At 37.1% G+C, this 12,287-nt stretch overlaps 2 protein-coding genes and 1 non-coding gene across 6 annotated transcripts; 1 reads left to right on the top strand and 2 right to left on the bottom strand.

Annotated features, from left to right (window-relative positions):
* Positions 1 to 3,993: 3,993 nt before the first annotated feature.
* On the bottom strand, positions 3,994 to 6,973 carry LOC144700850 (RHOMBOID-like protein 2). Of its 4 annotated transcripts, none has more exons than XM_078572409.1 (7): positions 6,816 to 6,973; positions 6,337 to 6,709; positions 5,395 to 5,558; positions 5,013 to 5,176; positions 4,563 to 4,822; positions 4,369 to 4,495; positions 3,994 to 4,290 (listed from the first exon to the last, which is right to left on the bottom strand). In XM_078572409.1, exons 2-7 carry the CDS (start codon positions 6,660 to 6,662, stop codon positions 4,168 to 4,170), a joined length of 1,164 nt encoding a protein of 387 aa, XP_078428535.1. In that variant the 5' UTR covers positions 6,663 to 6,709; positions 6,816 to 6,973; the 3' UTR covers positions 3,994 to 4,167. The 4 variants fall into 4 exon arrangements, with proteins under 4 accessions (XP_078428535.1, XP_078428557.1, XP_078428541.1 ...); XM_078572431.1 differs by having other exon boundaries at positions 6,337 to 6,662; positions 6,839 to 6,972; XM_078572415.1 differs by having other exon boundaries at positions 6,337 to 6,662; positions 6,816 to 6,970.
* Positions 4,869 to 4,972, top strand: LOC144714248 (U6 spliceosomal RNA). Its single transcript, XR_013584294.1, has one exon. It is a non-coding gene; the product is annotated as a U6 spliceosomal RNA (small nuclear RNA).
* Positions 6,974 to 7,172: 199 nt separating the features above from the next.
* IWS1 (Transcription elongation factor (TFIIS) family protein) lies at positions 7,173 to 11,325 on the bottom strand. Its single transcript, XM_078572396.1, has 12 exons — positions 11,165 to 11,325; positions 10,620 to 11,088; positions 10,137 to 10,256; positions 9,721 to 9,941; positions 9,142 to 9,271; positions 8,638 to 8,700; positions 8,480 to 8,557; positions 8,302 to 8,393; positions 8,159 to 8,218; positions 7,933 to 8,086; positions 7,366 to 7,479; positions 7,173 to 7,283 (listed from the first exon to the last, which is right to left on the bottom strand). The coding sequence occupies exons 1-11, from the start codon at positions 11,182 to 11,184 to the stop codon at positions 7,381 to 7,383; spliced, it is 1,506 nt and encodes a 501-aa protein (XP_078428522.1). The 5' UTR covers positions 11,185 to 11,325; the 3' UTR covers positions 7,173 to 7,283; positions 7,366 to 7,380.
* Positions 11,326 to 12,287: the final 962 nt, after the last annotated feature.

The raw sequence follows: 12,287 nt of genomic DNA, 5'->3' as shown, positions 1-12,287 counted from the left end.
CCAAATGCATTCAAGGGTTCTTATATTAAGGTCACGAGTGGTATATTGAATAAATGATTGAAAGAATAAACATATGAACATGTATTGTGATTAAATAGATATAAGCGAGAAAACCAAACTCTATTATGCTTACATTTTTATGGTATTATGTAATCAAGTATTGTGTGCTGTCTTTTCCCATATTCTAACGTTTTACATTAATCCCTATCAACAAAGATTAGGTTTCTATATTTCAAACCTAGGAACATGTATTATGTTGATATAACTTTTTGTCAGTTTATGAAAGAAAACATTGTGATAGAAATGAATATTTATTTATCTAGATACATCTATATGATTAAATAGATATAAGCGAAACCCAAACTATATTATACTTACGTGTTTATGCTATTATCTAAAAAAGTATTGTGTACTGCTGTATTTTCCCATATTCTAACGTTTTACATAAATATAAAACAACATAAATTTACTATAGACGTAATATCCTTGACGCTTCCATCTAAGCTTCCAACAGGGGCCGATATCCTCTTTCTAATCTCTAAAAGCCATATTTGAAACGTGATTTTTTCTCAAATGAAAAATTGAAAATTTCTTCAATGTAAATAGGTTTCTTTTTTCAATGACACTTCCTGTCGGTTCATATGTAAGGGGTAATTTTCAGGTTGAATATATGTACTTGAGTTATTAATATAGATATATCTCAGTATGACTGAATACCAGTTTCTGTAGTTTCACATTCAATCTCACTATGACTCAATCACATTTTCAACAACTTAAAATCCAATATCAGTCTCACTACATTCAAATCACTCTAGTCACACAACTATTTGTTCTCCAATCGACAATTAAGATGTTTTCATAGTTTGGTATCCCTAGTCCTCAAGTTCTGAATTATTTTATCTTAAAATAATTTCCTAAAAAAAGGAATTATTTTCCTATCCCTAGATGCATAATTAATCAAAAAAATATTTCATATTCATTTTATTTCAACGTTCGAGCTAATCTTTCTTTGATTTAAAATCTACATAATCCATCTTTTACTTTCCACTCATTGATCTAGAATTTTGATATTATACCGAATCAATTGTCACTAATCTTCGAGAAATAAAATGATACAAATAAGTCAAGTTACCTCGTTGTTTTTTATGTTCATTTCTCAGCAAGCTATCAATGTTTCACATCATTCAGATGAATATGCATAGTAATTTCTCTAGAACGAGGAATAATATATGTGAAAGTATTAACATTTAGATGCTTTTGATCTCTATAATTTGTTTTATCTTTCTCCTATACTACTACTATTAAATTTTCCAAATTATATGTTGCTTAAGTAATAGAAATATATGCACACAAATGTGTCAACTATCTGCATTTCAATTGATGAGCTATATTTTAATTTTACTCTAGAATCTTGGTATAAATGTAAAGTTTTCCAACCTGTTGGCTTACAAAATTATTGTCGAACATGTCCTTTTCATTTGCGCCACAATCTTTGTAAAGTTTCTTAAGCTTATTTTTTATCACTTTTCCTTCAACTAGGATGCATGGAAAAATGAAGATATATTATATACTTTTGTGTCCAATTGATAATCATAAATACCATGTTTTTTAGTAATAATTCTACGCATTTTATATGTTTATTTTCATTGAAATAATCACAATTAAATGCTATTGATGAATGAAATGATTTATTGCACCTTCAGAATGAATTTCAAATTTTTATTGATTTTAAGGTATTTTAATATAATTTTCTGACATTAGTTTATGAATAATAGTTTTACAATTCATAAAAGTGTAATTAAAATTTTAGAAAAAATTATGGAGTTTATTTGTTTTTAACATGATATTCTGATTTATTTTGATTTTCTACTATTGTTTTAGAAATTTCTGAAGTCAAAATAACAAAGAAAATACATTTAGAAGTCAAATAAATATAAAATATGAATTTATTTAATTTACTATTTCCATTCCTGTAAATGTGTGCCAGGCTAGTGTATCTGCCATACAATTAGTAAGAGAGAAATTTGGTGGTGAGAGAAAATTGGATGGCTAAAATTGATCTAAATTTGGGCTGAAATTTTGGGGGTAATTTTTCTGTCCTCTATCCATCCTCCATCTTGGATCCATAACTTGATCCCTTATATCAATGTAAAGGAGGCACCATTGGGTTTTGTTCTTAATTATGATTAGTAAAGTGATTTTCTCATTCAAAGTCTCGTTTGGGTCTGTTCTTGTACTTCAAGAACAAAGGATTGACGAACTGACATTTATATAAAGATACATGAGGAAAATTCACCAGTCAGGCACGTGATGACAATGTTAGTTGTGATCTTGCTCGTTTTTGAGCTCACATACTTTTCCTTTTTCCTAGGTTATCATTGCTGATAGCCTAGGTTTTTACTATCACATATGTTACCTTGAAATCCGCCACTCGTCAGTGTGTATTGGTGTCCATATCCATGGCACCCGTGACAGTAAAATCATCATTACTGGCCCTTGTTCCGCAGCTCGTTGGCGTGTATCCACCATCATCTTTGTTGCGATCATGACTATATCTCTTTCATCCACTCCACTCCACTCCTCTCATGTCCATCTCTGTCTAATGTCCATACGCTATCAAAGCGCCCGCTAAGATATTTTCAATTATAATTAATTAGTAGTTTTCTACTATTAAAAATATTTAAATTATACTAAAAATTTGAATACATTAAGTTAAATATGATTACTATTTTTGAGCTTGCTGTATTTATTTTGAATTAATTTGACCTAATTTTCTTTGTTTAACATCCATTTAATTCTTAAAATAAATGTACAAATAAAAAATATAAGATAAAACTTGTTTATTCAATACTTGCTCCTCCTAGATTCGACCTTGCTTGCTCTATGATCATAAGGAAATTATAATTGTTGTTGTATAAACCAGAATCCTAAATGTTGTATCCAACCCTCATTTTTGGTTCATCGCCAATCATCTCCATTCATATGTCCTAACCTCAAAACAGAGACTGAAAAAATGATGATAGTTTACTGCATGGATGCAGGATGACCAATGACATCACAGTACGAATAAAATGATGAACCTGTTTCTGGTTTAGATTTTCACTCTTAATATTAAGAACACACTAAAAAAGAAACTTATAAAACTGGACATATAAACATTAGAGAGAAGTTAAATGTATGTATAGAGTTTGTCCATGTCTATCCAGAGAAATGACTGGCATCTCTCTAACTTGATATTGGGACTAGATGAATTCATTTGCTCAAAGCTCGCCCAAAAATATCTCAAATAAGGAAAAGAAAAAAGTTGAGAGGAGCATTCACCAAAACATGGTGTTCCTCAAATAATTTAATCCGATACTTGTCATCGTAGTTAATGATTCTTGGATACGGTAACAAAACAAAGAAGAATTTGAAAATCAATACATGTCTCTACGTTTCTCCCAAATATGCGCCGTAAATTTCACTGATCTGATTCATAATCAGGCTATGGGAGATTTTGATAACAGTCCTATTGGGATTTTTTCAGAGTGGTCTGGCATAGATAATCCATAATTTCGCAGCGGGTACTGTCAGCACAGCAAACTCCGTTCAGGTTTTGATGCTTTTTCATTCAGATAGAGTTTGCTTTTGGCCACAAAGTATACTAATTTGCACATTGGTACAGGCGTCAAATATCATTTAAATGGCTAATCATAAAGCAAAATGAGCATACAAATAGTTTTCATTAAACTACTCTTCTTATAATTTTCCCTTATGATGAATCATGATGTATTTTAGGTTAGCTTGAAATACCACCACTCAAACTCAGGCCCTTGAGAAGCCAAGTCTGATGATTGGTCAAACCTTATGCAAGCAAGACGAAATACATTTGTCCTAATGAATTCATGCTGTGTTACCATAATCATTCTTTTTCGGTGGCGACAACCAAAACTTTTCCTTGGGACATTTATCTATTTCCCTCATCTTACCAAGTTGGAATGAAAGAAATTCAGATTCCGTTGATATGAGGCAGTGATTAATATTGATATATCACACAGTAGGAGCTAACTCCTGAATCACCCTTTTTCATCGAGTTTCCACGTTTTCGTTTCTTCCTTATATTTCTTTTGACAAAATGATAAAGACCCGATGACATGAAATTTACCTATTTACTCGACGGGTTGATCCTCAGCTGCAAAGGCCGATGCAAAGGTCGTAAAGCTGGGTTTCCATCACGCCTGGCAATGTGTAATTTCGGCTTTTCCCAGAATCCAGACAAGTCAAGCTTACAAGCTCATCTCTTTGACTAATCTGCAAGTTCCGGAGTCAACGATTTAGCACAACCCCATTGGGTCAACGAAGTCAACAAGTGGAATTTCTGTTTTATACCTGGCAGGTCCCCGGCGTAGACCTGCAGCGCCATCTCGAAGTGGGCACGCAGCTCAAATATCGGCACCAAGAACAGTGATCGTTCCCGTTGACCCCCCTCGCCACCATAATGATGGCAAGAGTAAACCTTGAACAAAGTCAAAGTCAATGCTCATGTTGAAAAACATTTTGTTTATTTATAAATTGTGGCTTACCCAGTGATCAAGAGGATGATCGAGAGGACCCAGAGAATGTACTGGTATGTTTTGTGCTTCTTGGGCGAGGATTTGCGGAGGTGCTGAGGATGAGCACGGTTCGGGCGAACCCACCCAAACTGAGGTCTGATCAAGATCACAAACCCAAGAAAAAATCCAGACAGAAATCCACCAATATGAGCGAAATTGTCCACATGTGGGAGGATTCCCACGCCCAGATTTATCGTGATGATGAGGACCAGAGTCAACAGTGCGGCAAACTGGAAAGATTTTTTAAAAATATTTATTTATTAATAAACTATAGGAAAATTGTACGTATTTTAATTATAAAATTGGAGCGATACAGAGAAGATGAGCATGGCCCCTCTAAAAGGATGACAAGTGCAAATGGAGAAATGGTCCGAGTTTTCTTCCCAGCTTAGTTATAATTTATTCCTCAAAGTTAGTTACCTTGTTGGCATAGATTGTCCAGTTTGTGATGAGCTCGGAAAGCATGGCGCCAAGCAAGCCGAAGAGCGCCCCAGAAGCTCCAACGGAGATGCTGGACTGGATGAACAGGGCAGATAGCAGGCTTCCCCCGAGGCCCGAAAGAAGGTAGATTAGCCCAATCCTTACTGTGAGAAAGAGTCACGATCAACTATCAAATGTCCTGATCGTACATTGAATGTTTCCATAATCATAAAATGAATTTCATTGATGAAAATTATATTTCCTTTTTCTCATTTTTCCTCCACTGCCATAGGTTTTTTCAGAGAATAAAAATGTATAAAAACGAGCATAAAGGACATGACTTGGTTAACAGGATGAAGTTTTAATTGAGTCTGATGCTTACTGAATCCGAATTCCTGCTCCAATCGGATTCCAATGAATAGGAGTCCCAACATGTTTGCAAGAATATGGAAGATGCCAGCATGCAGCCAAATGCAGCTGACGAGGCGCCACCACTGCCGCCCCCCGATTAATCTTTTCACGTCAAGGGCACCCATTCGTAGCAGCCTGAAGAATAGAAACGTGGAACATCTCTTAAAACGTGGTAGCTGCAAATTTTATATTGATGAGGAAATAAAAGAAGCTACTCATTTGGATACAAGACTTCAGTTGAAAGGGCAACTTGTCATACTAATGCTACTTCTTAAATTAATACACATAATTTAAATACAAGGTTTCCAAAATTAGCTTTATTGAAAAAAATACTTAAAACTTGGAACCAGAACCAACATATGGTGGAAAAAAATCCATGTCGATGAGGATATAGTGCCTCTGTTTTGATAAAAACCCCAAGTTTAGAGTACGGGAACTCGGTGAAAATGGCAGGGTTATTCTATTGCTATTCGACAAAGTTATTCAAAAATTTTAAAATTCGGGATTCAACTAATTCAAGATCTTCATCTTTAAAAGTAGGGAGCGGTAGACCATATAGTTGAAACATTTTCTCTAATGCCAGTAAAAATTGATGAAAAAAATGTCCAGGCTGCAAGGTCTAACTATCAAGGAAACCCCAGTTCAACTTCGACGCGAATCACCGAAAAGACGCCATCTCATTTTAACTCCGGAGAATAACACGGATCGTGAGAAAAGATATTAAAATACAAAACTCAGACAGACGATTTACGAGGGAGACTTAACGCGCGATATGATCATAATTTGTACACGGCTGAATAGCAAGAATGAATAAGGCATCATTGGGGCATCACTAAGTGAGATCATACTGAGAAAATTATAAAAAACAATAAGTGGAGAGATATAAACGAATAAAAGCTATGAAGCAACATACGTAGAGGATGAGGGACCCAGCAGGGGATTCTCCTTGAATGGCTGGAAGGAAAATCTCCCCAAAAAACGCGCAACACAGGAGCTGGATTGTTTAGGGCAGTCGTTCTCGTACATGGTGACAACGAAGACCGCAATATTGGCCACGACGAAAGAAGGCACCATCCACGGGATCCACTTGCGGAAGGGCCTGAATTCATCATCAGAGGGATAATTCTCCCGCAACTGCGCTGCTTGAGTCGGAGATTCAATCTGCATAGGGTGAACCATGCTGTCCGTCCGAGTCGGTTGCGCCATCACGTCAACCTTGACCTCCTTCCCGCTCCGCATCTGTTAAACAAAAGAAATCGCCAGAACAAGAGGAATCCTCCACCAATCTAAGATCAAATAAAGAAAAAAGTTTCAAAACAGTAGATCTTCCGGAAACATAAAATTAAACGGAGGAATCGGTCATAATCTAAGGAAACAAATTCACTGTCGAACCGATCAAGATGGAGACGCGCTACCGCAACTACGAAACGTGGCTGGTGATGGCCGATCAGTAGAAGCGTCGCTCCAAATTGGGAGAAACTGAGCGTCGCCGGCGATCGACGCGAGCTCGCCGGCGAAGAACACGAAAGCGTACCCGAAGTCGAATAACGGCGAACTTTAAACTACCCGCCGATCTCGATCCGGCCGTGGGCCCACCAAGACGGGTCCACTAGATGACAGGATATTTTTTTATTTCTGATTACATCCTCCACCCGTCGCTTTTACCTTAGTTTCCACGCGTATAAATAACTAAAAAGAGAACCAGGATGACGTGGACGGCTCAGCTACCGCCGAGCCGGTCCGGTTCAATTTGTGGGTCCCACTTAAAATTGTAGATCAAGATTAAGCCCTTAACTGGCATTATCAAGTTAAATACAGTTGACGGAGTAGCTCGGGTCAAATTCGTAGCTCGTGGAAGACCTGCATGGATAATTAAGGAATGATTAAAAGGGTAAATTTGAATCGGATTTTTTATTGTAGAAATTTTAGCTATGGAATTTACCCAAGGATAAGTCTATCAGAGATATTTGACCATGCCGCGGCCCTCCACGCTGAGCTTTGTAGCCTGGAGCTGCTTCTTTTTCGGGGCTTTCAGCTGCTGCAGTTTCCTGTTCATCTGCATAATCGAGGAAATTATTTAGACAACATTGCCCCCCAAAAGACACAATTAAAAACTATTATTTCCTAGTTAATCTACAGACATAATTGAAAGTATTGCCCGAAGGATAATAAATTCAAGATGGAGGGCATTTGAGTGAGCCGACTCGGGTTTTTTTTTAATCATGGCGGAGATGAGGAAACGGTGTAAATGGCTAAATTTAACGTTCCGATGCTTGGAATATCAGAAATCAGGAGATGAAGACCCGTAATGCAGATTACTTAGCGTAGGAAGAAGCTTATCATATATAAAAGGTAAAAGTATTCTATTAATACCGATGGATAGAATGATAACCACCACCAAAATATCTAAGAGATGGATGGACTGTAGGTGTTTTACTCATTATTTGGATCGGATAATTATTAATCTATATCTTTCAATCTATGTTATCCATTGTGCGATATAACAAACCTTGAGTCGACGCTGATCATGGGCCACTTGTTTAGCTCTTGCTCTGACTTCGTCAGGATCAACCTTTGACTGCGGACGCACCACAAAGTCAAGGGCCAGAGGTTCTGGTCTCGAAGCATGCTGCCTCGATGCTCCTTGGCCAGATTTTGGCCCCCTACATAAAAAAGAATTAATGAGATAAAACCCATTAATGAGGTCTTCGATTTCCCAGATATACGCTGCTTACTGAGAAAATTCGTCCAGGTCGTCGTCTCTAGATTCTAGCCCAGCTACCTTGCTCACTAGCCTTCAAATTTTAAGGGAAAAATTAGCATCAGCGTTAGACATTCTGCTAAGAGAAGTAACTAAAAAGATATTGTTCGAACATACTTCTTTGCAGTTGGTCGCCGATAAGGAATTTTCTCGTCGTCGAAGCCTCTCATATCTTCAAATCTTGTGCTCTTGTTGAAGATTGGGCGACTCTGAAAGTTATTTCGATTATTGTCAACGCCTATAGTTTAAATGTGAAAAGGCAATTGAAATATCTCAGCGGATATGAAAGCATTACCCATTTGTCGACTAGATCTTTCGCAAGCCTTCGGTTGCCCGTCGTTTCCTCATCTGATTTTGATAAAAACATGATCACCTGCCGTATAACGACATCAGAAAATCAAATTAACCTACATTTTGATATTCGATGTATTCTGATTGGCCCAACGCAGATACCTTTCCAAGGCCGCTCTTTTTGAGCTGTTCTCTCCGATCATACTGCTCTAAATCAATCGGGAACTGCACAGCAGAAAAGTCTTTTAAATAAAATGGAGGATAATTATGATAACAGGGACTCCAGATCCGAAACCCTAAATAAGGAAAGATTTATTTCAATAGCCTGAATAACCAATTCATGTAGATATGTACGAAAGTATGATGAACTTGGATAGAGATTTTACTGCAGACGGAAGAAATATTGCCACTGACATCAGGATTTACTCGATAATATTTAACGAACACTTTAAAGCATCAATATGATTCTAAATATTATGATTCGAAAAATAATAAAATGAAAATGTCACAAAACTAAGAAAGTCTACATACCAAAAAATTAAAATAATTTGATGACTACGAAAGTTTCATAAACAAGGGAAAATGATATAACTAATCGTCGTTCAGTACCGTCATCAAACGCAAATTAATTATTTTATTTCCTAATATCGCACAATTCAGACTTACATCAGTCAAAATCTTCAGTATTGCAGTCCGGATATTCATATTGGGTAGACTGCCATCTGGAAGAGGTTCAAGCCAGTTTTTCAAAAGGGTGAGAACACCGTGATCCAGAAACTCCTGTTGAAGATTTTTCCTGAAGTATTAAGATAATGAAAGACATCAGAAACTTCAGCGTAACACGTTGACACATCCCTCTATGAGTAGTAGAACATGAGAAACAGACAAGCTAAAATAGGGGAAGATAATTATTATTCAATCTACATCGCGGAAAGAAAAGAAACGCAAGATGAAATCATAAAGTCCAGAACTACAAGTTTCTACCCTTTTCACTTACGCATTTATTCTTGGAAGTCAGTCTTCTCATCAGTAGACTTTTCCTTGTGTTCTACGAAGTTATCAAGGAAAATAATACATGCGCCTCGCCTTCTTTAATTTCAGCATGCTATATAACAAATAACGTCCTGATGACCCAAAATTTGGATAAACTATATGAAATGACATTCTAAAATAACCCGCTGATAATGTATTTCTCATCTAAATGATTGAAATTTATTTAACCAGAAATGAAGACAATCATCTTACTTTGAAAGGACGTCAATTAGTAGGGGCAACTTCTTCAATTTATTGATAGCTGGTTTATTTTGTCTGTTTAGCTCAGCATCTTCTTCAGCTGTAACTTCAAGCTCCGCCATCAGATGCTCTACCACCATTGCAAGTTCTGCAGGGGACTTCTCACTTCTCTTTTTTTTCTTTCCCCCTTTGAAGAGTTGATTGATTTCATCATCTTCCTCGCCTTCTTCAGCCTGTTAAACCAATGATACAAGTGGAACTTATTTTCATAGTATCATTTGAACAAAGAAAAATATCAAACATGTACTGATGAAGAATAAGAATAATCATTCATAAAATTGTGATTTAATATAACTTGAAAGATTGGGTTAAAAGCATCTGAGATGTGAAAAGCGAGAGAAATGCTATAATAAACTAGGGACACTAACCTGAGGAGCATTCCTGAGATAATCCCCTTCATTATCACTGCCAAAGCGATCGGCAGGGTCAACCCCAGTATCATCAATGAAGTTATCGTCATCTATTGTCCTGACTCCTTCTTGATCGTCCTACAACATAGGCGGTTTAGGGACACCATGTTAGTCTTAATCAATGTCCTAAAAACCCCAAAAGCGCATCATCTTCTGGTAATCAAGTTGTACTTTCAACCCCAATTCGGGTGGAGAGAACGATTTCAGCGGTCAATCATAATAAGTTTATTCAGATTTTAAAAAAAACGAAAGCTACCAAAGATAATCATCCAAGTTTACTTCGAGCCATCTCCCTTGAAATTTTCGATAAATGTCAAACTTTTATGCGATGCCATTAATTTAAAGCATAAGGAAAAATAATCGAAGACGAAAAAAAAACTAAAAAGTTCCCACTAGAAAATTTTGATTGCGAACATTTCTGTGCCATGATTCTCCCATTACCTCTGAATCGGCTCCAGCAACAGTATTCCACATCTCATTGATCTCGGAATCGCGCCCTTGATCCCGATACCCATCGTAACTTTTGTCCCCCGTCTTTGAATGTTTGCCCGACATGCGCTCGGGTTTTGACTTACCCTTACCCTTCTTTGCACTGTCTTCATAGTCCTCCTTCGATGAGGATGAAGATTTCCGTCTCTTCGACGACGATGGTTCATCTTCCCAGTCATCAAGATCGTCCACCGCTAAGGCGTTCGCCGCTGGTACTGGACTGCTTCCCCTGCCGCTTTTCTTGACGAGCCTCTTTCTTGGCTTCCCTTTGGGGGAACTGTGCACTGGCGTCGCCGACCTCTCTCTGCCCCAATCGCCATCAGCGTCATCATCGTTTAGATGAAAATCTGCCTCCGGCGATGGATCCCGATAGAAGTGCGCATCGGGATCCATCAAAGGCTCCCCGTCCTCATCAACGTATCTGAAAATCAAGCGAAATTCATCACAAAAACAAGCAATCGAGAACGCAAAACCTAGGGTTAGGATCAGGCGCTAACGGATCATTGTCGTAACCCATATGAAATCAAATGAGAAACCCGCAAGAACTCCTCAGCACCAAGTAGAATCGCCGATCGATGTTGCAAAAGGAGAGATCGCGAACGCGAAGCCCCAGAGGATTGGATTGAAGTAGCTTTTCAACTATTATAGCATTGCAATTTCTCCAGAAGCTTTATCCGCAAAATTCGTATTCAATTAGGCGCCTTAAACTTATGAATTTGGTTTATGACCTCCCTAAATTATTGGACCATGAATGGGCCCACAAGAGATAGTTGTTTATTGGGTTTATTGGACAGCCACCAAGATCCGGCCCACATGATTCTATGAATCACTGAATTGGAGCAGCTTCTCAATTATTAGAGAACTTAGATTTCCCCTATAATTCATCTGCAACTTCAAACTGGAATAATAGTGAAACATCATTCGGACTGGAAAATGTTGTCTGTGGATATCATTGGGCTATGAAGATGTCGATGAGAACTACCACGATGGTAAATGGTCAAAGAGATGTCGACGGACACTGTCAGAGGATGACCCAATGTCAATGATGCTGACAACGACGGAGGGTCATGAACGGGTAATGGAAATTGTGGTGTCATCGCTAGATGACGATTTTTCCACTTCAACCATGTTCATATAATATTTTATTTGTCCTTAAGTATAACATTCCTCCAAACTTTGAATTTAGTTTTGGCTTTTTAGCTGAACTTTAGAGAGAGATCATGGCAGTTGTTTCATCATAAGAATATGATTAACAAAAATACATAAATAGTGATTAACAAATATAGTCAGATCTATTTAAATATTTCTAAGGGTTTTTTATATTTCAAGATATAATTATTTTTCCCCATTTTTCTATTATTTTGTTGAAAATTATGACGTTTAACTCACAAATAAAACAATTTGATCTGTTAAAAAACATACATTTATATTTATTTAAATATTTTAGGGGTTTAAATATTTTTTAGGATGAAATTATAATTATAATTAGCGGAGTGATTTGCTCATTCAAAATATCATTTGGGCGTGTTCTTGCATTCCATGTGTGAAGGATTGGAGGATTGACATTCGAATAAGACACGTGAGGAGAAAACACCTCTAGCCCGTTGGGCCGGATGAGGA

The sequence above is a fragment of the Wolffia australiana genome, chromosome 1, assembly GCF_029677425.1.
Source record: "Wolffia australiana isolate 7733 chromosome 1, ASM2967742v1".
Classification (NCBI taxonomy): Eukaryota; Viridiplantae; Streptophyta; class Magnoliopsida; order Alismatales; family Araceae; genus Wolffia; species Wolffia australiana.
The sequence above is the reverse complement of the archived record's forward strand: the minus strand, read 5'-3'. Positions and strand labels throughout refer to the sequence as shown.

What these genes read in the sequence shown, in the direction of transcription:
- IWS1 (XM_078572396.1), bottom strand. Translation starts at nt 11,184, where the DNA reads ATGGGTTACGACAATGATCC. An exon ending in TACTGAAGATTTTGACTGAT is followed by an intron (nt 8,701 to 9,141) that starts GTAAGTCTGAAT and finishes TCTGCTGTGCAG; the next exon opens with TTCCCGATTGATTTAGAGCA. An exon ending in CGGCGACCAACTGCAAAGAA is followed by an intron (nt 8,219 to 8,301) that starts GTATGTTCGAAC and finishes TAAAATTTGAAG; the next exon opens with GCTAGTGAGCAAGGTAGCTG.
- LOC144700850 (XM_078572409.1), bottom strand. Translation starts at nt 6,662, where the DNA reads ATGCGGAGCGGGAAGGAGGTCAAGGTTGACGTGATGGCGCAACCGACT. An exon ending in CTGGGTCCCTCATCCTCTAC is followed by an intron (nt 5,559 to 6,336) that starts GTATGTTGCTTC and finishes TCTATTCTTCAG; the next exon opens with GCTGCTACGAATGGGTGCCC. An exon ending in CTACGCCGGGGACCTGCCAG is followed by an intron (nt 4,291 to 4,368) that starts GTATAAAACAGA and finishes CGGAACTTGCAG; the next exon opens with ATTAGTCAAAGAGATGAGCT.